At 36.7% G+C, this 26,896-nt stretch overlaps 1 protein-coding gene across 2 annotated transcripts in view; it reads right to left on the reverse strand.

The window, feature by feature from the left end:
• Window positions 1-26,896, reverse strand: part of DOCK4 (dedicator of cytokinesis 4) — a 3,006,016-nt gene that overhangs the window by 1,942,688 nt on the left and 1,036,432 nt on the right. For both annotated transcript variants that reach the window (XM_044088673.1, XM_044088674.1), the window contains exon 5: window positions 24,885-24,981. In XM_044088673.1, the coding sequence (XP_043944608.1) occupies window positions 24,885-24,981 (97 nt within the window). The remainder of the gene's footprint in view (window positions 1-24,884; window positions 24,982-26,896) is intronic.

Raw genomic sequence — 26,896 nt, forward strand, 5'->3', positions numbered from 1 at the left:
GCAGTTTAGGTGACATGGTTTTTAAATGAGACTGCATTCTATGAATCTGTGTTTGTAAAACTTACCTAGGTCAAGAATAACGGAAAAGAAATACAGCAGACCACAAATTTCCAATACTGCACTAGGAAGCAGTGTGAATTTGCTTTGTTGAAGGTGCATTTAAGCCAAATGTAGTTTGTTAGGAAACATGTCCTTTTAAACAGGAAGCACCATTTTACTTTGCGGCAGAAATAAAGGAGGGTAATTCCTTACAGCAAAATCAGCGTTATGTAAACAAAGTGGCAATAAGTCCTCTACAAACAGTAACAATATCATCAACTACCTAAAGAATGAAGCCATGAACTGTATATGAGACCTCACATTAAGTATAGCTCAGTCTGGCACATACTGAGTAAACAATACTGTTGTTATAGTACTGTTAATATTTTTATTATAAGTGTTTGACCTTGCATTATCACAGTCATTTCAGTCATTTGAAGGAATAAATATTATTCAAAATCTGACTTTTGTGAAGCTGGTTTGGAGTTGTCATCATAACCCCTGTAAAGTGTGGATTATAGTTCCTTAGCTATGTAATGCTTATTGTGTATGGTAACTAATTTTAGAAGCTAAAAAGATGGATTAAAGATGAGAAGTCAGTGCAACAAACTTTGAATGACTTGTTAATAAGGCAGTTGTACCATATATGTAAAGTAGGAGGCTGGGGAAAAAAAAGACTTCCTGGAAGGATACCTGTAGTGGTCAGCAGAGAACTGCAGAGGTTTAAGTCATCCTTGCTCTGGCTGCATATGGCCAAGGAAATAAAGCAGGTGACAAAAATGAATAAGCCAAACAGGAAATGGTGTGTGCATCAGCCTGGAGGCCATCTGGCAATATGAAATTTCTTTGAAAGATTAACATGTTGGCACCCAATAAATGTAATATGTAGGGCTTGGCTGAACAACTTGATCAAGCCTCAAACCAATGTGAACAACTTGATCCAGCCTTAAACCAATGTCAACAACTTAATCAAGCCTTAAATCAATGTGAACCACTTGATCATGACTTAAACCAACGTGAACAACTTGATCCAGCCTTAAACCAATGTGAACAGCTTGATCCAGCCTTAAACCAATGTGAACAGCTTGATCCAGCCTTAAACCAATGTGAACAGCTTGATCCAGCCTTAAACCAATGTGAACAGCTTGATCCAGCCTTAAACCAATGTGAACATAATCCAGCCTTAAACCAATTTGAACTACTTGATCCAGCCTTAAACCAATGAGAACTACTTGATCCAGCCTTAAACCAATGAGAACTACTTGATCCAGCCTTAAACCAATGTGAACAGCTTGATCCAACCTTAAACTAATGTGAACAACTTGATCCAGCCTTAAACCAATGTGAACAGCTTGATCCAGCATTAAACCAATGTGAACAACGTGATCCAGCCTTAAACCAATGTGAACAGCTTGATCCGGCCTTAAACCAATGTGAACTACTTGATCCAGCCTTAAACCAATATGAACAACATAATCCAGCCTTAAACCAATGTGAACAACTTGATCCAGCCTTAGACCAATGTGAACAACTTGATCCAGCCGCAAAACAATGTGAACTACACTTGATTCCAGACTTAACTGCAATGTGATGTCTCTTGCTGCTCAAATGCAGCTGGGAGTTACACAGGGGCTTAAACAGGTGCAGCCAAGCCAGCTGGATCTCATTACTTCGTGATCATTGAACTCTTACGGAAGACCAGTTTGGCTTGAACCCCCCCAACTTTTGCAAAGTCTATAGACCAGTGATCTAATCAATGACATTAGTAAGTAAGATAAGGGCAGTAATAGTAATAATAATAATGACTCTTTTACTACATTTTCTCAATAAAAGGAAAATTTGATAAGTATACAGGTAGTGGAGATAACTATAAACAGTGACAGCCATATTCAAACTGACTAGTGGTTATTACACCAGGATCAGTTAATGCTGCTCAGTGCAAGGACAACTAAGGTTTTCCTCTGGAGAGCAACAGATAGGCATATTCAGTGTAAAACATTAAATACATTAATTAGGAATTACATGATACTACACACCATATCCAGCAGTTTATGTCCATCCAGTATACATTGTGTCTTACTGTAAGGATTGTACTTTACACATTTATTTTACTTGTTTCATTTTATGTATTTGTTTATTTTGGGGCATATCCAATGAAGTGGACCAGGTAAAAAAGTTAATATTCTCAAGAATGACCTAGACAGTACAAGACTGTGCAGTATGCATAGTTCTCATACAGAAGAAAAAGTTTCAAAAGGAAATCATCAGAGACAAAAGTTTGTTAAGCCATATTACTTATACCAGTACACACAACAGAGTGTTAATACATAATTTAATAACACAAATAGAAGTATTCACAAACAGCATTAACCTACAGTGTATCACACATATAATGCAGTAAAATATGTGGCTTTGTACTATTTGTAGCTTGCAAGCACTCATGATAGGCAAGATATCTGTGAGAAAAATTGACTGGGAAGATCTTCAGAAAACCTAATAATTAAGCATAACATGTATAACAACTACCTTTACAATGACAATCTTTTAGGAAAAGTATAAAGCAGCATATTTTATCAAGAAACAACACTGAAAAGAGGTAACCTTAGGTCTATATGACAGTTATTAGTCTCTACATTTCCCCAGGTATTCCTAAAAAAATTACAAATTTCTAGGACTCCAACAAGGTTAGTCCCTTAGGTTGCATTTTCAAGTGGAATATGTCATGAGGGTTTACAGGCAAGAGACGGTGGTTTACAGAAAGAAAAATCCCTGCTGTATGACATAAAAGGAAGATGTGAGCCTGAATTATGCTGCACTGTGTTTCATTTTCTCAGTCGCTGATAACACCTTTACAATCTCATCTACAGCAGTCTAATTTTCTCCAGCAGGAATGTGCATTACATTTTCCCTTATCTTTCTTGCTCCCTTATATTATCCCTTCATCCAACCCCATTTTGTTTTGTTTTTTAGCACATGACCATAAATTACAATGATTTATTTCTGTCTCTTGCATTAGCTAACACTTTTAAATCAGTCTAAAATAATGACAAGACAGCTTCACTCTGCCCAAATAGATTTAAACAAAAGCCCAGAAAGATGAAATATACCAAATTTGATAATGTCTGTTTTAACAGTAGGACACTAATATTACTTCACTAATTTTATAATACAACTTAACATGAATCAGAGAACATTTACTTACAAAAATGAAATGAATGTAGCAAATTTTTCCAAGTGCTCCCAAACAGAATATATAGTAATGTTTCCCACCACTTTCTGTTGTCTGGCAGGTAAGCCACATTTACTTTATTAACTTATTACCTTAATGTGGTCCCATACTTAATCTAACAGATAGTTAACATAAGTAGCCATGGAAAAAGCCTGCTTTATATAAAAAAAAACTAGGCTACCCATGTGCAAGTCTCAGAAAGCATGTTTACTGGGAAAGCAGGCTGTCTACTGACTTAATTGGGTATCTAAATAAAAGTGACAAAACACTGCATTCAATTAAATGTTTTCTGTAGTGTGTACCCCCAATGTAGTAGGTGACACCCACTCTGTCAGATATTTTGCCTGGCTCTATGGCACAGAAGTATTGAGCCTGGACAGAGATACAGATGATCGGGGTCAGGTAGCAGTCCTAGGATGGAAACTTAACAGTATGAGCTCACATTTTCAACTCACCACTTTTGAGGCACCACAACCACCTGAACTATGGCACTGAATCTGCACAAGTGTGGTCCAGAACGTGATTTGTAAAAAGGAAAGTGAACTGACATTTACAAATGGCAATGCAAAATAACATACAAAAGTTTGATAAAATGGTCCCTAAAATAACTACTCTGAAAATTTCATACACTATATCCAAACTGCTTAGGTGGAAGAATGAAGGGGTGTGAACTGCTCACCTCTTTTAGGAGGGAGAGGGCATTTGTATGCACATCAGAGATTTACAGTGAGGTGCAGTTTCCCTGGTGGAGACCAGGGAAGCCATCTTTCATGCTCTGAGGGATGGACAGTACTGCTTGGAGGGAACAACCATTGTGGAAGTCAGCGTACATCCTCTATGGTTAGCCCACTGCATGCACCTCCTCCATGCCTCAGCAGGTGCACTTGGTTAGGGTTGGGGAGAAAAACAAAAAACTTTGAACAGCACCTGATTGCTGCCACAATAATAACTCCTCTTGGACGCCTCTTACCTAAGGAAGGGAATAAATGGTTTGATAGACCAATACAAGGTTTGATGGTCAGCAGGCAGTGGTGGTAAAAAACACAACAATATATATGGATGCAGACAGAAACACTGACCACTCATATGAGTGAATATTTTTTCAGGCTGTAAATAACAGAGAACACACACACATGAATGACCATTTGTTTTCAATGGAGCTTTTGCTGCCACCATTTTGTATAGGATCATGATACAGCAAAGTAAGGGAACTTGCCCTTAGCCCAATGCTGTGTTACCGCAGCACTGGTATATATAATGAGGAGGGGTGGAGAGTCAGAGAGGACTGATCCCAACAAAAAAAAAATATTTTTGTTGTTTTTGATGATTTTAGATTCAATCTAAAATGATCATTCTTTTGATGACTAGCAGTTTGAATGCTCAGTGTTTGGTGAGATACTTGTGTGTGTGTATGTGTATGTATATATATATATATATATATATATATATATATATATATATATATATATATATATATATATATATATATATATATATATATATATATATATATATATATATATATATATAGTTCTCTTTAACTTGATACATATCTATATATATATATATATATATATATATATATATATATGGGTCTACCTGACATGGTCGACAGTTGATATGGTCGACAGTTCATTTGATCGACAAGCATTTTAGGTGGGGGGCTTCACCCCCCAATGTGGGGGGCTGTGCCCCCCACACCCCCCTAACTATATATATCAACTCCAGGGTTGCACAACATTGGGAAAGGGGGCAAATCTGCTTGTCAACCAAATGAACTGTCGACCAAATGAGTGTCGATTATATGAACTGTCGACTATGTGAAGGGGACCCATACATACATATACATATATATATATATATATATATATATATATATATATATATAGTTCTCCTTAACTTGATCAACTGCACTAATTTAACAGTTTTACTGCCTGGCCAATATGGTGAACAGAAAAGCTTATCGATACCAGTATGAGACTGTTATTATGCCAGAGTTTGGAATATGTCCTTTCACTGGCATTGTATGATGTTGGAGTCGGCATATTTGATTAGAAGAGGTGTGCAGGTATCTCAGACATAGTGTATGTAAGTCCATTTTTTGGGGGGCCATTTTCAGCTTCTTTGTTTCAGACTTGGTCTAGCATGTCTTGACATTTCAAATGGTTTCCCATTCATATACATAGCATCAACATTATATCAGTTTGTTGCTGAAGGGATAACACACTTTATATCAACATTCCACTACAGGACTGCTTAACTTCAAATTGTTACTTTTAATGATTCATGAAAGTTACATCTAAGACTGAAATTTACATATTCAGTATACAGTTCCCACTGAATTACATAAATCTGTGACTCGATATCTAACACATTATATCAACACTCATGATAAGTGTCCTTTCTAATGGGTAAGTGTGTACATATTTAATTTATTTTATTAATAAGAGTTCTCTGTTTCCTGAGTCTGGATTGTTTCTTTGGATTACATCATTCTGGGCTGGACCTGAATAGCTAACACACTAGATCAACATTTCACTAGAAGAGGACGTAACTTCGGGTTGTCACTTGAAATGATTAATGATACACATATCTAACACTGAAATTTATACAGACTGTGCACATTATAAAGTTGCTTACTTTGCTAAACTATCATAAAAAAAGATTTGACACAGTGTTACAACACAAAATTCTTACTGTTGCATACTAAATAAAAGTAACCAAAGAGAAGAGCAACTGCAAATTATAAAATTCTACAAAATGCCAACAGACAATGCAGGGCATACCATTAAAAAAAATTGAGAGCAGAAGAAGAAACTGTTATTAATGAAGCTGTACACACAAGGTCACCACTACAAAGCTAGTGAAGCATGAGAAAAAGTTATCTTTTTTAAATACATTATTCTAAACATATTCTGGTAACTCTGCCCAAACTTCAAATTTAACCTCAAATTAAACACAATAACGCATAGCAGCGAATATTTGCAAGTTGGAGCCAAGATGAGATTTGCAAAAATGACTGTTACAAATGAAAGTGTGCAATTGTGTAAAACAGTTACACAGAAGGGCCCTTAAAATGACAGCCCAGAAAGTTTCACATTAGAATTCTACATAGTTAAAAAGTTATAACCCTATACAACAATCAATTAAAATGCATAGCATACCTTCATTAAAAATGAATTTGAATAAATGCCTATAACTCTGAAAAGACTCATCAGTCTGGGCTCATATTTTAACACACCACCTGTGGCCCACCAGCACCTGAACTATGGCACTGAATTTATGTTGCTGTGGTCTAGAGTGTGATTTATAAAAATGAATGTGAGCTGACATTTACAAATGGCATTACAAAAATGACACCCAAAAATTTGACAGAAGGGTCTGTAAAAAGACCATTTTGAAAATGTTATACCAAAATTCGAGAAACAGTTGCACTGTGGCATTGAGAGCTAAAGCTTTAACTACAGCCCAGACGACCAGGGTTCAATTAGCAGCTCAGGCATCTGAGGTGCTGGCAGTGAGGGAAGGGTGTGTCCATCCCAGGGGGAAGACCATTTATCTAGGAATTCCCTGCAGAAGAGGTGCAGTCTACAGTAGGGATTAGTCCTTGGATTTAAAAAGGTGAAGATAATGAAGGGAGGAACTAAGGGATAAAGCCATAAATGAAAAAAATCCCCTGATGGAGGGGATGACAGGACTTCCATAAGTACCATACTGGCCCCAGCCTTAGACTGGAACCAGTGTGAGGGCTGCAGGAGAAGCAGGTAGACCCAACAATGGATGAGTGATGCTGGGATAAGTCCAAAAGAATAAAGCAAATGGAGAACTAAAAAAATTCTAAACAGTTAAAAAGTTATAATGCTGCGGAACAAAAAAATCAGTAAAAATGGGCAACGCACTTTTTGTTAATATAATTTCAGCAAATGCCCTTAACATTTTGAGTTCAAATGTTCAACATGCTGTCTGCAGAGCACCAACATCAGGACAATGTCACTGAGTTTGTACAACCTGGATCCAGAAATTGATTTGCAAAAATGAACACAAGATGATATTTAAGAGCAGACTGCACAGCTGCATGCAACAGCCTGACAGAAGAGTCACTTAAATGACTATCCTGAAATTTTCATACCAAAGTCTACACAATTAAAAAGTGATAACCCTGCACAACTATCAATGCATCATACATAAATCGAATGAAGGAACAACTTTACATTAAAATACACCACAAAAAATATAATCATACATAAACTGATAAATGTAAAATTCAGATTGCAAAAAATAAGGATGCACATTTCTGTAAATGCAGTAAGGCACACAGGGGTATGCATGGTACAATATGACTGCGCACCTGTAGATTGCAAGTGTCACAGTACCAGATTTAAAACTTACTTTAATACCACAAACTATTCTGATCTGCTATCCAGTTCTATCAATTTAATAATTTATCAATTTCATGTACAACATAAAAAAACTCCTTCAACCCGGAAATACATCCACCCCTGCCCCCTCAGACACCTGAAATACTGATAGCATTGCTACTCAATTCAACACTTTCTTTATAAATTCTATTCGCTCACTACCAACCCCCATCTCAATACTCCTCCTATTATCCCAACAATATCCAATGATACCAATGACTCCTCCTCCTTTAAACTTGTTCAAACACTCACCATAAAAAAACTACTCTCCAAACTCAAACCCACATCATTTGCGGCAGATAACCTACCTTAATAGTTCCTGAAACTAGCACCAGACGCCACTGCCTAACCCATCACTTCTTATCAATCACTTTGTCTCAGAACAGTATATTCCCTCTAGCGGGAAAATATCTTATATTATCCCCCTGCACAAAGGGGGCAACTCTATCGAGCTCTGTAACTACAGACCCACTGCTTTCTGACCACCCCTTTCCAAAATTCTAGAAAAATGTATCCACAAGCAACTTTTAAAAGTTCTACTATCCAATAAACTCTTAGCTAACACAACATGGGTTCCACCCATACCACAGCACCACATCTGCCTTCCTAAGCTTCACCAACACAGTCAACCACCATAGAAATAATGGACAACATGTTTCTTCCATCTTCCCGGATCTCTTAAAAGCCTTTGATACTGTTTCCTATCAGAAACTACTTGGCAAACTTTTAACGCTAAAACTTAGCCACTCTTGCTTAGCTTGTTTCTATAGCTACTTATTGGGCTGACAGCAAACTGTCAAATGGCAAAAGGAACTCTCTTCCCTACTTCCTGTAAGCTTGGGGGTGCCCCAAGGCTCTATCCTACGTTATTTACTTTTTAGTATTTTCACCAACAGACTCCACTCATCTACTCCCCTAGCCTCTATCATTCAATATGCAGATGACTCGGTGCTTATCTGTGCTGCACCCTCCCTAAAACAACTAGTATCTACAACACAAATGTCCTTCTTAGCAGTTAAATCATGGCTATCTGAATCACAACTGATTCTGAACCCTCCCAAGACTAAACTGATGCTCATTCACCCCAGCAAACCACAGATCTCCAAACTCCATTCCAGATACATTTCTCCAATACCACCATAATATCAGCAATAACCCAAATGAAATTATTAAGTGTAATAATTGACAAAACTTAAAATTCAACTTACACCTACAGTATCTCAGTCCATCAAGAAGATGCATATTAAACGTTCACTGCATAAAATCAAACTTTTCCATACCAATAACACAAGACAAGACATTGCCAGAACTCAGCTTCTCTCCACCCTACTATATGCTTCTCCTATCTTCACAAACCTAAGTAAAACTGATCTAAACAGGCAAAACAGACTACTGAAAAACAAAATACAGAAGAAACCACACAGTAGCACAGAATGAAATGATAAAGCGCTTTTCGTTTATTCCAATAAACAAACTTCTTCAGATCAAGAAAAACAAAAAGTCACAGCTTAAATACTCTCTGGGCTAACACTTACAAAGTCAATTAACTACTTAAAGTGAAAGCTGACTTACAAGACACGCCCCATTTGCAAACACAACTAGACTAAAAACTGCTTTTAAAGTAAAAGCTAAACATCCAAATAGTCAGACAAAGTACAACTAGCGTTGTCTATAAAAAATGTGTAAATCTAGCCTCCTACTAAGCTAGTGAGGCAAAGAAATAATTACAAGTGCATAAAAACTCTGCTGGTGTTTGTAAAACTGAGTTAATACAAATACCTATGTTAGTGCACTAAACTGTGTATGTTGAAGCACATCAAGTGTGCTGAACATAATTGGTAATAAGTAAAGTATCAAGATAAAACTACAAATTCTCAGCAAAAAATACTCAGCAAAAAATACACATAAGGTCACTGAACCAAGGTGCTCAAAAGCATTAGAATAACTGCATCGTGCTAGTGTGGAAGGTAACCTGACACAGCCTACCTATTAAGGCTCCTAAGTTTAAGAACACTACTTAAAGAACAGTTCTCATTCAGACCTGGTGAACTGTATGCGTTGAGTCTAATTTGCCAAAACAGCTCTCGCTCTTCTAACTTAAGTGGGAGAGGAGCAGCCCTGAAGTCCTGTGTGATCTGGTCAATAATCAAAAATTTAAACATATGGTTGGGATAAACTGAAATGTGTTTTGCTAGTGCATTATCAAGTTTCTGCTTCCTGATCGCATAAGTATGTTCATAAATACGGTCACGTAGGCGTCGTTCTGTTTTGCCCACGTAGAAAGCTGTACAGGTTTGGCACATAGCTAAGTAGATCACCATTCTTGAATTACAGTTAGCTCTTAGGTTCAACTTGTATTCATAATCGTGAACTTTAAATCTATTGGATTCCAAGATGTATTGACAAAAATTACACGCCTGGCATTTAAACATGCCAGCTGTCATTGGTTTTTTAATGTTATGTCGTTCAAGGAGGGCTTTGAGGTTTTTGCCTTTCTATAAACAACCAATGGGTGATTACCAAGTTTTTGGTGTACTGTGTTGTCCTTTTTGAGTAAGCCCCAATTTTTACGTAGTGCCTGAACACAGTCACTACTATTGAGACTGTATGTTGTTATGAATGTGACACCAAAACATTCAGGAGGATGCCTACTTGTGTGGACATTTACTAAGTCTGTGTTCGAGGTTTCAGTGTCATTCATAAGAACCAATTCTCTATTCAAGATTGGTTTATAAAAATGACAATGACGCTTAGATGACACTTCTTCTATAATAGTGTCTAACATTTCATGTGGGTAACCCCGGTGTAAAAACTTATTCCTTAGGTGTCCACATGCATTGGCAAAATCACTGTCCAATGTGATAATGCGGGCTGCCCTCACTAGCTGACCTTTGACGATCGCCCGCTTCTGATGAAAAGGATGACAACTTGTGTAGTGCAGGAATGAGTTGGAGTACGTTACTTTCCTATATATATTCAGGAATGAGTTGGAGTACGTTACTTTCCTATATATATTCAGGAATGAGTTGGAGTACGTTACTTTCCTATATATATTCAGGAATGAGTTGGAGTACGTTACTTTCCTATATATATTCAGGAATGAGTTGGAGTACGTTACTTTCCTATATATATTCAGGAATGAGTTGAGTACGCTACTTTCCTATATATATTCAGGAATGAGTTGGAGTACGTTACTTTCCTATATATATTCAGGAATGAGTTGGAGTACGTTACTTTCCTATATATATTCAGGAATGAGTTGAGTACGTTACTTTCCTATATATATTCAGGAATGAGTTGGAGTAACGTTACATTCCTATATATATTCAGGAATGAGTTGGGGTACGTTACTTTCCTATATATATTCAGGAATGAGTTGGGGTACGTTACTTTCCTATATATATTCAGGAATGAGTTGGAGTACGTTACTTTCCTATATATATTCAGGAATGAGTTGGAGTACGTTACTTTCCTATATATATTCAGGAATGAGTTGGAGTACGTTACTTTCCTATATATATTCAGGAATGAGTTGGAGTACGTTACTTTCCTATATATATTCAGGAATGAGTTGGAGTACGTTACTTTCCTATATATATTCAGGAATGAGTTGGTGTACGTTACTTTCCTATATATATTCAGGAATGAGTTGGAGTACGTTACTTTCCTATATATATTCAGGAATGAGTTGGAGTATGTTACTTTCCTATATATATTAGCTGTATATTTGTGAAAGCTAGTGTCTTTAGAAAGTAAAATGTCCAAGTATGGGATAGCTTCAGTATGGAAACTAGCAGTGAATTTCAAAAACTGTGTAGTTGAATTAAAATAGCCCACTAACGCTTCACTTGTGGGCAAGTCACCATCCAGGAGGATAAAAATATCGTCCAAGTAACGGGTGTAAAAAATCACCTGGTCTTTAAATGGGCAGTTAGTGGACACATGATCATGTTCCCATTGTGCCATGACTAGATTGGCAACACTGGCCCCACAAGGGGAGCCCATGGCTACTCCAGATTTTTGCAAATAAAAGTTGTCATCAAATGTAAAAAAAATTGTTAGACAAGACTAGGTCCAACAATTTGTGAACCAGAACCAACTCATTCCCACTACTACCATTAGATCTAAGCACTTGTTCTACCCAGTCCACTGCTATGTCTTGGGGAATGCAGGTGTACAAATCTTTAACATCAATAGTAAGAAAATTGTACCTTGCGTTGAAATCTAACTTGTTAATTTTACCAAGGAATGACCAAGAATCTTTGCAGATCTGTGGAAAGTTGACCAAGTATTTCTGTAAAATGTTGTCAATGATTTTAGCACATGGATAGGTAGGAGAACCACGGCCATCTACAAGTGGTCTGATGGGTGGGTTGTGGACATCCTTGTGGATTTTAGGGATACCAAACAAGCACAGGAAACGAGGGTAAGTTGTTGATAAGTAATTGTATGTGTGTTGTGTTACCCTACCCTCGATGAACATTTCCTCAATGTGGTCTTTGATTGTGGTGTACGCTTTATTTATTTTGGAACGCGAGCTGGTAGAATATGAAGGACTGTCCAACAGGCTAAACATCCTATCTTGATAGTCAACTTCATCAAACACAACAAGACCCCCTCCCTTATCCGGTTTACAGAATCTAATATTCTGAAATTTAATCCAGTCAAGGCATTCCATTTCTTTTTTATTATTAAAATAAGCACTTGATGTTGAATGGTGTGGTGTTTTGTTGAAGTTTTGACAAATGTCTAATTCGCAAACCAGTTCAAAAATTTGTAAAAGGGGATGGAGTGGGGGGTTGTAGGTACTAGGAATCCTAAAATTATTGTCGTCAAGGGGGTAAGAGCCTCCAAACAGCAAGTTCAAGTTAAGCTTCCTAACGTATAATTTTAGGTCTATAATTGATTTGACCAGATCTGCTTTCTGAGCTGGTCCGTAAGTGTACCCTTTGGAGAGAAGTTTGTTTATTGGAATAAATGAAAAGCGCTTTATCATTTCGTTCTGTGCTACTGTGTGGTTTCTTCTGTATTGTGTTTTTCAGTAAAACTGATCTAACTAAGCTCGAAACCTGCTACAATAAAAATCACAAAGTTCACCACTAACACACAACTTAGGTCCCACCACTGCTCTGTCTTAGATCGATTAAACTGGCTGGAACTACCTAATCACTTAATTGACACTCCACTCACCTTTGTTCACTGATTTGTACACCAGTCCAATAAAACCCCCTACCTTCGGCTAATGCTTCAGCCTTATACTAACACTCTTTGATCCTCCTACAAATCTTTATTACGGGACTCTGAATCCAGTAACAAAGCTGGAGAGTCTCTCTTCTCTATCTTTATCTCCAAAATATAAAAATACTCTTTCTCAGCCCTTTATAAACACTGCTGACGTATCTCACCTCAATAGCAACTGGCTCTGCTCATGTTCCAATCCTGGTTAGAGCCTTCCACTGTCCAGCAACTCAACCTACTCTTCTCTCATTTCATATCCACCACATATATTTCTGACTTATGCACTTATTACATAACCTCCAACCTCCTTCTACTATTCTTCACAATTCTCCCTTCTAGCTTCTCTTCACTTGCTATTCTCCTTCTGCTATATACAAACTTCCTCTGTCCCCTCACCTCCTCACCTATAACCATTTCTCACCCTCTCTCCTGATAATCTTCCCTCCCTCTTCTGCTGTCTTCTATACTAACTCCCCCTCCTGACTCTTCTGTCAATCTCCCTGTAATGACAATACTACACTATGTACCTCCAAAACTGGAAATCATACCCCCATCTGTAGTCTATTCATTTTGTTTTACTGCTCTTTAGACTATATTTTGGATTTGCATTCTTATCAGAATTTTCTGAACAGCTGGTGAATGACTTTGTAATCAACAGAATCTCTGTGACTCAATGTGCCTTCATGACGTGTGTATTTACAGTTCATTGAAAATTTTTGTAACTTGACTCTGGAGCTTTTCTCCCCGGGCCTCCACTGAAAATGGACCCTCATCAAGTCAAACTATCCCTGTAAATAAAACTAAAACAAATAAATAAATAAAACTGCTGTTCCTTCTACTAGCAATGCACGACACACGTACACCTCCTCCCTCCTACCCTAGCCATTCAAGTCCCATTTCTGTGCCCTGTTCCCTACTTCCAGACATAAAATTAAATAAATAAAAAAATTTGTTCTTTTAAACTGTAGCAAACAGCTTGCTACAAATGTCACAAACAGCTGTTACACTTTAGTCCACACATGGAGTGCTGCAGCACTCATGTTTGACCGCAAATGCAATACTGGTATTGCACTAAAGAATGCTTGGGATGATGGATGACTGATCACACTCACCCAATATTTTGTGCCTCAGACCACTGCCCCTCTTGCCCCAATCTCGCTATGCTTCTGACCTTTTGCACATCTATAAACCAGCGGCATTAGAATTACTCGATCTAGGAACTTGAACCTTACTTGTGACATAAACAGGACAAGTTAGAAGGACAGGTATGTGTCTTTAAGAATTCCATTCCTTCATCCATGTAAAGTACAGTTCTTCCCTAACCCTATTCAAGTGTAAACTGGGACAGGGGGTGAGAAATCAGAAACTCACCCCAGGTCTAGTACCTATGTCTCTAATGGACAGAGGCAGTCTTCAAATCATACCCTAGCTTACATATATGCCTTAACATAACCTCCAAGACTCAAAAACCTGTGATATACATTTGGGATGCATATCTAGGCTTATAAAGGCCCCAATGGTTGTAAGCTTAGTATATGCTTATGCATCTAATCCCATCCTGCTACATGACAGTAGCTGATTAAACTACGGCTTACATCTTTAGGCATGTGTAAGTACAAACAGCAAGCTAAAGAATGTTCTGGCTTAACCAAGTTAGTGTCCTCCACTGTTCAACAAACTGTGTACTATAACCTTAATGACTCCCTGCATAAATTCAACACTCTGACACTAGCTTTGCCTCCCTTTTCTCTTGCCTGCCATGAAAGATCTTTCTCTAAACATTACCCAGCATGCTGGAACTCAATACTAAATGCCATTAGACAATCAGATAATTTCACTTAATTCAAAACTCTCTCCATTAACATTTACCTAAGGAAAGCAAATGCCACTCCTTTAGAGACACAGGCTAACAATATCTTTAAGCGTATTCTTCTCCACCCCTTTCTTTGCTAATCCGCCTTCACAAGACCTAGCAGGTACTGCCATTCTCCCTCCCGCTTTTATTTTCCTTTTACTTTTTTTCTGGTTTTTTTTCCCTCCGTAAAGCATGCTGCCTGCATGCTAAGTAATCAAAACCAGAAACAGGTTATGTTATGTCATTACATTCCATCTTACCTTGGCTATACTGAGAGTTGAGTTATTCCAGTATAAGGGAGTCACATTTTGTCTTATGTGTAAGTTATTATTCAAAATTCCATGAATCTCTTCTATTACATGATACACTAAGTCTGTGTTATTCCTGTATTGAAATCCATCTTTGCAAAGCAGACAATAGTGTTCAATATCTGAGCCAGGAATTTCATAACTTTGAGAAGTGATTAAAATGTAATCATATTACATCAAGAGTAATTTTCATAAGTGAAAAGTATAGTACATACAGTGAAAAATGTATTATCAAGAAATGCAAAGACTCTTTAAAAAAAAGAAATACAAATACTGCAATTCAGCGGATGACTACTTATCTATTCCTGAGAAAAGGAATACACCAGCAGACTCTGTAAGTATACCAATACAATGAAAAAAAAAAAAACGCCCAATAGAGTGAACGCAAATAACTAATTCAAAAAAATAATAAACAGCACCAACAAGGATGCGGCCACACTAAAAACAGAAGAACTTTATTATAATTGACTAAGAGCTTTCACCCTGCTACCTCAGGGCTTCTTCACAGTTTTTTTTTTTATTATTGTTTTTTTTGAATAGGTATACCAATAACTCAACTAATAACAAGTCCTCATCCCAGCCAAGTCGAAGTTATCTACCACATTTTCTCTACCACCACCTGACTCTAGACAAACAGCCATAAACCAGTGGAAGAGAAACAATTTACAATGTAAACAGAAACTTTACTCTGACATAACAGTGAAAAAGCTTTTTTTTTGCAAAAATGAACAGTGAGAACTGTGCTAAACTGCTTTGAAATTAAGGGTCAAGTTCACTCACCCTGCAGTTACTTGAGAAAATAATCTGTTTCATAGTCATCTATGTGAAAGAATAACAGAAATCATTGAAAGTTATAACTTGTATGTCTGTAAGAATAAAAACAATGAAAAAGATACATTTTTCTTCTTCTCCCCAAAAGATGCATTTAATAAGAGCATAAATACTTCTTGCAGTGCCAAATACTGACCTCAGAGTTAATTTGTAACCTAATAAGAAATCAACAACTCATGGCACAGTATTCATTTAACAGTTTTGAAATATAACAACTGCAAGAGTTATGAGGCTTAAGTCTAAAAGTCAAGAGTTGCCCAAGACATGCATCATAGCTGCGTTTTCCATTTCCTTGGGATGATCTATTATAACAGACTACGCAAGGTGCATGTGGACCAATACATTGTAAACCAAAGTTCAAAATGTGCTTAAAGCAAAACAAGCAGCCAGTTAAACTGTTGAAAATAACCCACTTTTCTGCCACCCACATTGTATAACCTGACATTTATTCCAGTACCATAAAGAACTAAATTAAAATTGCATATAGAACAGTATAAATTGAAAAAAAATCAAGTCTGCAAAGGAGGTGCTCTATACATAAAAGAATGACTGCCCCCCCCCCCCGGAAAAATTTACACCTGCGATGCCAGCTTTTTTCTTTTCATCAGTGTATTCTTCCACTTTTTATTTACTTTAAGAAGGTTTCCCCCATTTTCATTTCTTTGTTACTTTTGTTTTCAGGTTCATCATTATTCTGTGTCACTAAAGCCTAAATATTAGTTAAATGAAATACATAGCTATATGGGGAACCATGCTGTGAAGAAACACCAACTTGATTAGGATGCTGTTAAATTACATATGCAATAGCACACCTTTGCTAATTAACTGTGGAATAACTTCACATGTTCTGCACGTGTGTGTAAAAAATTATATAATAATAATAACAATAATAATAATACAAAGACGCTCATCACATCAACTGTATATACTAATTGCCTATTGAAAACCATAAAGAAAATGGGCCTTATATATTAATAAAATGGTCTTCCTCATTATCTCCCTATAACTAACCAAATGTTATAAGTAATACGATTCTGTAAGCAGACATGTTTTGAAGTAAACATTTCTGCTTATATTTTGAATATACCCACATCTGTAAAATCTGTCATGTAAAAATCTGTATTGTACCTGTATCTGTTGAAAACTGCTATTTTATATTAATTTTACTGTGTTTTCAAGGAGCTTTTCTCCCCAGGCCTCTGCTGAAAATGGACATATATCCAGCTGGACTAGCCCGGTCAACAAATGTAAAATAAAATAAAAAAATAAATAAAATAAATAATCATGAAGTAATGGCAGCAATGGCCTGCTGTTAAAAGAAATCCACACAGACACTAAAATACTGGTTTATATAAGGAAAAAATCAAATACAGATAGAATAATTATTTCAATTTGTTGGTGAAATATTCAGTAAAATGCAGTCAAGATAGCAAGATAACTAGAGAAAAGTGGAATTTAGTTTTTGAGTCATAACCAGTAACTAAATAAATGTCTTTATAAATATTAGAATCTGTATTTATTCTAACTTCTTCCTAACCGCCTTACAAGAATACATATTTATTAATTCACTTTTTTTGTTTGTTTTTTATTTCGACTTGGGTCATTGCTGATAAAGGACCACACACCAGCGTACTTACCAAGTTAATGCAGACAAACTCTGATATATAATTTATCATCTACATGGTCAATGATTACTTACTTACTGATTGCATGTCTGCACCTGCTGGTGTTATCGTCACCTCCTGTAGACCACGTTCTCTTACAATGTTACTGCCACGTCTTAATATGCTGAACTACCTCCAACTCTCTATCAGTCCTCTTCCTACCAGCCATCTTTTAATGACAACATTACCCATAAGTTCCTGTTGTTGGCAGCCATCTTCTACAGAATACCAGCAAGGACTACATATTAAAAGTTTTCACACTGGCACCATCTGTAATGTGTATTTTTTTAATACCATCTGCTTCTTACTGACCAGATTACCAGAATCTATTATTATTATTCCCAACCATCCATTATGGATACATTCTGTGTCTCCTAGCAATTAATATCCACTCCTACTACAAAAAAGTCCTTGAACCTACTGGTACTCCAAGCCATTTCTTGGTTACAATATTACCTAAAGCTTCTAATATTAGCAGCAATCTCCTACTAATAACAAACACACTAAATCTCCTGATGATTACTACCAATCTCATAAACTTTTTGGAATTACCACCAGTCTTCTAACTGTATTTTACATTACTTGCATTTCCATGTACAACTAAATTTTCTGTCTTCAACATCAATATAAGAGATCAAATTTCGCTCAAGAACACAATCCAGACCCTTTCATAAAACATATTTACCAATTCATAAAATGCATATGTTTATTAATGGTGTCCATAATACAAGAGCTTCAGAAACGTTGGGGCTGTTGCTGGTAAAAACACAGACACAGACACAGACACACAGACACACAGACACACAGACACACACACACACACACACACACACACACACACACACACACACACACACACACACACACACACACACACACACCTCTGCTTCAGAAAATGCAAGCTAATGGAAACCCTGTTATTCTAGCAACTTTTTAAGTTTATAACAGCAATACAGTATTCCGCGCTGGTACAGCGGTAGCATTGTTACCTCACAGCAAGAGGTTCTCCCGTTCGATTCTCGGCTTGGCTTGGGAGTGCCTTCTGTGTGGAGTCTGCATGTTCTCCCCGCGGTTGGGTAGCGTTTGAAAGACATGCGTGCGTAAATGGGCGTGCCTTCGTTGAAGGTTGGGCGTTGAGCTGGCACCTCGGTGTTTCGTAAAAAAATCTACTGCCAATCATTAGCGGACCAGAGTTCCGCTGTGGTGACCCCTTAAAGGGAAAAAGCCGAAAGACAAACAACAGCAGCAATATTTAAAATCCGGCCCTCATTTCTGTCCTTTGTTCTCCTATTATTTGTGACTCTGTCCAGATTTCTTGTGCTAAGAGGTTGAGAGGTATGATCGAGAGGTATGGAAATATCTTAACTGATGCTGCTACTGCCAGGGGAAAGCTTGATTGCTCTCACTCCCTTCATACTTACACACACACACACACACACACACACACACACACACACACACACACACACACACGTTTCATTTATTTTTTACACTCGCTAAACAGCAAAAGCACTGATTAGCGACTGTAAAATAATAGCTCAATCAATCTCTCTCTCTTACCATCATACATGCATACGCTCTCTCACACACGCACACACACTCTCTTTATTTTAATTTTTTTCTTTATTATTTTACACTCGCTAAACAGCTAAAGCACTGCTTGGAGAGCATAAAATAAAGGAAGCCGTTAGTTTTTTTTTTTTTTTTTTACCAAGCTCCACAGCAGCTTGATATGCTGCCATAAAGTGGAGGACTTGTTTGGCATTACTTATACATTAATACCCTGCTAGAGAACGTTCATTCTCAAATCAGGTTGCTGATGTACAGTTTGCCCATTCTCTAATATATATTAGGGATATTTTTTAAAATGTGTGACGTTCAGTGTGGAACATGGAATGCTTAAGACTCAAAGAATGTTAGTCATAACACGGTATAATTAAAGAGAAATTTATGATTTACTCTTCAGTCCCTTAAGTCAAATTAAACAAAAATACTGTTCAAAGACTCATAAGACAGGTATGCAATAGTTTGTTACTACCTATAACCCTACTTTACAACCTCAGGGACATATAGCATATGAGGACAGGAAACCTTGCCTAATATAACTAGTGAAGTGAACAGGTAAGATATAACAAACTTGAAGGGGAATATGCCTAGTGTGTATTAATCAGATGATACAACTACTCATGCATAATGTCAACCTCACAGCACAGAGGCTCGTGCTGAATATAGCTATTAATTTCTGCAATGCAAAGTGAAGTTTCTTGTAAAGCCCACATTGTGTACTTGCAGTAAAATATCTGATAGACGGATGCTCCTTAGATGGGCATGGCATGGATAACTATAAATCAAAATCTGACAGCTCTTTATACTGTGCAAATCCATCAGTGCAACCCCACACTTACTACTGCCAATTGCCTAGTGAATCTAGTACCTGCAAGCAGAACCTCCCAACTTAATGTAGTACCTGCATGTGGTACCTCCCAACTGAATCTAGTACCTGCATATAGAACCTCTACATTTTAATGGCTCCTGCTGTTCCCTAGAAACTCTACTCCCTACACCTGTTGGTGTCACCAGCCACTTCCTACTGATAATATTACCCACAGCTAATGCTATTACTGTCATCTAGTGAGCAACGTTACAATAACTTTGATCTGACAGGACTAGTTAAAGTATTACCAGTTATCCTCTAACTGTGTGGCCAGTGCCCACCACTATTCAACTATCTTTGAGATTCAGAGTCATCTGATTTTTTTACATTAGAATTTTAAGTAATTTTCTTACCTTAGAATTTTGAGTAATGTTTTTAATGTTAATTTTAATTTATGCACAAATGAAAAAATTTAAAGGCATAAAATTAATGGAGATGTTACCAATTTTTTTCTTTTCTTCAGAAAATTTGGTACTATACATACATGTAATCTGATTTCTCAATAAACAAAACTCCATTTTAAGGTTTCCTTTAAAGCATAAAATGAAGCCAAACGTTACAAATATTTTGCTCAAAATTGCAACATTACACAAACATACAATCTTATCTCTAAAAATAGGGAAAACAGCTTTAATATTTTAGTATGCGTCTCTTATCTAGATCTTTGATCATGACTTTTGAGGGCAAGTGGTTGAAAACGTTGCTTGTGACCTTAGGGAAAAATATTACTAACAAAGCTATAGTGGCAGTGTTACTTGCATAGCTTGGATATAAAACATTACTACCTTTCTCTCCTGGATCAAGGATTTTACAGGCACATCTAATTTTTTGCTTTATTGATTCAATGGATAACTAGGTAAATGAGATGGGCTGAGGTATGTTTTAAGTCATGACCATGCCACAAGGCAGTTACACAATACTTGCCAGTGTGTGTGTGTGTGTGTGTGTGTGTGTGTGTGTGTGTATATATATATATATATATATATATATATATATATATATATATATATATATATATATATATATATATATATATATATATATACATACATATATATATATATATATATATATACATATACATACATATATATATATATATATATATATATATATACATATACATATATATATATATATATATACATACATATATATATATATATATATATATATATATATATATATACACACACACACACACACTTCACAATGCGGAAATCCTGAAAGATCGAATTTCATATGGCCGAGATCATTTGATCAAACTTTCGGAATCCTGACATTGTGAACGGAGATCTGCATACAGTGCTGAATGGGAGATTTCCCGTTTCCTCACTGCAGTGCGATCTTGGAGTTGGAATATTTAAGTAGCAGGGGTGTGGGGGGGGTGGATACAGGGGCCTAGTTTTTTTTTTTTTATTTGTTTCGGAATTTCGATATTCAAAAACATCGATCATGTAGTCTCGATCATATGCAATTCGATGTTTCGGAATTTCGAGATTCTGAATTGAATCCATATATATATATATATATATATATATATATATATATATATATATACATATACATATACATATAAATATATATATATATATATATATATATATATATATATATATATATATATATATATATATATATATAAGTCTACTTCTTAAGATCAAACTTTCAAAACGTCTATTATGGTCGTGACCATAAGATCAAGTCGATGTTTTGAAAGTTTGAAATTTAGAAGTACACCTGTACATGTAAGAGAGTGTTCTGAATGGGCCTGCTGCAAAGAAATGATAACGTATGAAGAATACAAATAAAACAGGTTTTTTTTTTAGATTTTTACATAATTAAAAACATGTACATAACAAGCTCAGACTTGACATGTAACTGGGAATAACTACACGCTAAAGTAGCATAAGCAGAAATAGTTTCTTATTGTTTTCCTTTGATTAAATGAAGAATGAGTAGGTGAGTTAAAGGGTTAAAGATATCTATTATACAATGCCTACCCTAAAGCGTGCAGCACTGGGCCAGCCAACCCAAACCAGCGTGTTATAAATCCCTCAATATACTAAAAGGTCCGGGTCCCTTTTTCCGTTTTCGTAAACACTGAAAACTAAATATGTTAAAGACTATAACATAGCGTATATTACATGAAAAAACGGCAAAGAAGAAATTTTTTTTTTTTTTGCTGTGCTGTCTTTGTTAAACTCTTAACACATTTTAATATAAAGAGAAGTTATAGATCCGCTGCTTTTGGCTTTTTTTCATTCCCGCCTTTTTGTGTCTATGAGTTTAGCTTAAAATGACATAAGCTCTCCGCGGTTATTAATAAAGTCTGCGTTTTCTCCCGTTGTTTATTTTAATTTAACATAGCAATGTTAACAGCACCGGGAGAACGCTTTTGCCCACAGCTCTTCCGATGTTTCGCGTGATGCTATGCTGAGCTTTAATCATGAACTACAGACAGTAGCGGGCAATAGCACCAGACAAACTGAACGCCACACCAGACAGGTATGCGACATTAAGTTTCAAATAACAATTTAATATAATAGAAAAGTAATTATTTCTTTTTCTTAAATAGTAACACTACTATCTCCACTTAGTATGGTATCGCGGGATACTCGTCACAGCAACACGCCAACCGTCCAGCCATCCCACATTACCCAATCCCAGTACACATATCCATCCATCCATCCATCCATCATCCCTTTCTTCCATTTAGGGAATGTATACACTAAATTGCTTGAACAGTAAATGCTACAGTTTCTTGAAAGTGTTTACTGTTCTAGCAATGATGCTGCCAGAATCTCCTGTTTAAACTACTATTGGTCATATTCTGCAGATTACACACAATTATTCCTGATTGAAGTATTGATGGCTGTTTCAGTTTGCAATATTATGCAATTGTAGCATACATATTATTAATTTCAGCCTGATGACTATCTTATTTGATTCCGATGGTTATAATATTACAAGCCATCTCCTAACCTTAGTATTAGATGGACTTCCTAGTTAATACTATCAACAGCTATCTACAGACTGCATTACTTTCATCTCCAGCTTAAAGTATTACCAGCCAATTCCTAGTCATAATATTTTACCCCAGGACTGTCCCCTGTACTACTACTGGACCACAGGCTTTATCTCATTCATGGGTACCCCCTCAAATTATTTATGGTATGATTCCAGTTATTCTCATTAGGGGGTGATATATAATTACTGACCTTGGGAAGGGTAAGGCCAATCTATAACCAAACAGGATGGGCTAATTTGAGCACAAAAAAAGGGAAACTGGCTAGGCTTAAAATGTCCTGCAAGGGCAGCTAGCCTATTGCTAATCTATGAACCTATGCCTGATGATAATTGTCACCAGGAGATGGAAGGTACTAGTATGACTAGTCAACATCTAGTAATACTCTAACCAGGAGGTACACAAGAGTAGTCAGCAGATGTCTGATTGCAATTTTAAACAAGCAGTGCAAGTTCCATTACAAAATCTACTTGAATGCAGGGGGGAAAGCCCCCCCTGCACACCCCCCCACTTTAATATTCTCACTCTGAGGTCGCACTACAGTGAGGAAAAGGGAATTTTCCCTTACCGCACCGTAGTACGACCGTAACAACAAGCATACTTACGTGAAAGTGCTGCTTCGGTGAACAGCACTTTCACGCAAATATGCTCACCAAATTAGGATTCAGTGAAAGATGCAGTCAAGCATCTGTACGGATCCCATACATATATATATATATATATATATATATATATATATATATATATATATATATACACACACACACACACACACACACGCACAAATGTAGAAATGTGCTCAGTTTGTTTAATTGTACATTCATTACATTGAACATTTAGGAAGGAGGCTTGTGCTACTGAACTGTCAGCTCATCACAGGATGCTGGCATTTGTCAGGGGAGACTGGGAATTTGCCCTTTCCCCACTGTAGTGGGATCTCGGAGATGTACATATAATTAGCAGGGGGTGTTGTAATGCAGAGTAGATTGCCTCCCTAACATATTTTTTTGATACATTGAGTTTCAACCATTTGTGGTTGCTATAGTGTATGCTGATATAGTGACTTTGCAATGTGCAGAAATATAATCATATAGGCATAAATATTTTGCTAAGCAAAATATTTACAGCATACATTAATGCTAATTCCTTTCTATGTTTTTGACATTTAAACTCACTGTTCAATAGCAAAAGACAAAACCACTGTAAGAGTCTTTAAAAAGGTATGCAGCAAATAACATACACTGGAGATAGTACCCTTACTTTTAGCACACTTTAGTTACAGACACATAAAGGTAAAATGAAAAAAGGCTTAATGCTTCATTTGGGAAAAATGTCTTCAAATAATATAGTCTTACAAGTACTGGTTTCACATCCAATAAAGGTTCCAAATAAGCTAACACAAAGTTCTGGTAATCCTTCAAACAGATAAGTTGTGCCTTCCTGTTACTCCACTCTCTCTTTCAAATAAAGTCTCCAGCTGGTATCTTCCAAGAGTCCTTACTCTAGGCAATAATACTCTCTCTCTCTCTCTAAGAAAGGCTTAAGCTCTTTTTTTCTTTTAACAACCTCTTTTACAGCTGTCCAAAATGAGTCTTTACTGCTACATACTTTATTGTATCGTTTGGGGTATTTATAGCAACTCTACATTAACCAATATTTTCCTAGCAAGACAGCATTTTCCCAAGAACATCATTTTCACAACAAAACAACAGTTTTCACAACTTTATAACATTCATTATTCTACAGATAATTGATAGAGGCAAGATGCTATTTGTCTAACAATTTGTACGGCAGATAGCCATTACAGACATATGTATAAAAGCCAGAAGGCTATATTTACCACGTAAAGCTGTTTCCACATGGCACCCCATTCTCGCAAAGTGGCTGTCATCTCTGAAATAACAGAATCTTCTGTTGGGATGATGCTTTCAAACTGCCTGCAGTACAAAAAGACACAACATTATTGTAGACCATTTTACCTTGCACACTTTAGGAGTTGTGGTTTCTACATCACACATACAATGGATAGATAAAGGAATGTATGTGCACTACATTTGTGACATTTGCATTGTTCCCGGGTTTAAGATTTATCTCAGCAATGACACACACTTTGTTTCAGATGATTATATCTTTCCTTTCTTTATTGAAAATAAAGTACCCAGAATTAACAACTTCCCAATTTTTAGTTTAGCACTATTAACATATCAAATAATGCAGTTTTGTATTATTCCCTATTACTAAACTGAAATTTATGATATATTTCAAAACTTCAGCCCCTTCTCTATCCTCAAAGCTCCTTACACATGTACACTATGACAAGGTATTTGTTCATATACCTAACCATTATCCCACCCCTACACCTCAGCAGGAGCATGTAATTCCCCTGGAAAGCTATGGGAAGTTGTTCTGCTATTTTGTTTTAGCACATCCACCAAAAGAACCTGAGAAAAGTGTGTGTGTGTGTGTGTGTGTGTGTGTGTGTGTGTGTTGGGAAGGAAGTAGGGAATTCATAACAGTGATCATTAGTCTGGCAAGTGGTATACTAGCCACTTCTTTTGGACCGCTATGGAAAGCTAGGTTGCTGGCACTGCAAGGAAGCATTCCATCACTGTGTTCTTAAGCAGGCTGGATTTATATTTTTAGTGCTTTAATGAGTTTCCATTAATGTTTTGATGGAATGCGCTGACCTGCTTAAAGTGTACTGACTTTGACCATTCTTATGAATAGGACTTCTTATGACACATCTAGAAACGGTTATCTATTTCATGTTAAACTATTATGAAACTCAGCTACCAAAGAATACAAAAACATACAAAGTAATGGCAGAAAAGGATGACCATAGACACACAATGTTCTTAATTGAACTCGGGACCCAGTTCTATCTCAGTTCAAAGGCTTTGACATCTCCCTTTCTGAGAAGCCCCTCTGAATCCATCAATCACTAGTATACTGGGTCATCTATCACAAACTTTTTTAAAATTATTTCAAGCAGCTACACTGTTATAACTCACAGACCCCTGTGTGGCTCTTACCACCTTGACTTAAATTATCTTTTCTCAAATGGCTTCCTCAACCCACCTTCCCCTCAGCTAATACTTAGCTGGGCTGAATTAGAACAATTCACTCTCCTGTTCCTTGGGACCTCTGTGAAACACAACTACAGTGCTCTGAAAATGTATCCTCACTAAAAGGCAGAGACGCGAGGCATCTACCTGTGTACCACTCACTTTCTCACAACCAGTGTAAACTCTGGTAGAGATTAGGGGACCTTACAGATTTCTGATTCTTACAAGATGAAGCGACAATACATCCAGTGTAAGACAAATACCACCATCATTTCAAGTCGCTATCCTAGCTATGGACAATGACTAGCCAGTCATAGTATAACTACTCCAAATCCCATTCTCTCTTGCCGAATCCTGTGACCCTCCCAGATGTTAGGTGACCTTTTCAGTGAAGGGATGTATCCAGAATCACACAGAAGGAATCAGCTTAGCTATGTACAGGTGAAGGTGGTCAGAGGGTGTAACAAGCTGGAGACCAGCAGTTGGAAAATGAAGAGAATGTCAAACAAAGGTATCCTCAAACAACCATTCCATGAGCTGTATTGTCATCTGAGTCTTTCTCTATTTTCCAAAATGAGAACCTCAGACCTTAAAGTGAATCTGCATCCCTGCACTCCTCAATCTCAAACCTGACTATTGTGTCTTCCTCTAAATACACCTCCTTCAAATGTATCAAAAGATCTCTTCATAATTAATTTTTTACAACATTTCTAAAAGTTGCTTCAGAAAAAAGGTAATAAAATAAGACACTGCAAGAACAATTGAGGTTCTATGAATTAATTTTGTC

Source organism: Protopterus annectens, chromosome 11.part0 (genome assembly GCF_019279795.1).
Source record: "Protopterus annectens isolate FY-2018-M chromosome 11.part0, PAN1.0, whole genome shotgun sequence".
Taxonomy (NCBI): domain Eukaryota; kingdom Metazoa; phylum Chordata; order Ceratodontiformes; family Protopteridae; genus Protopterus; species Protopterus annectens.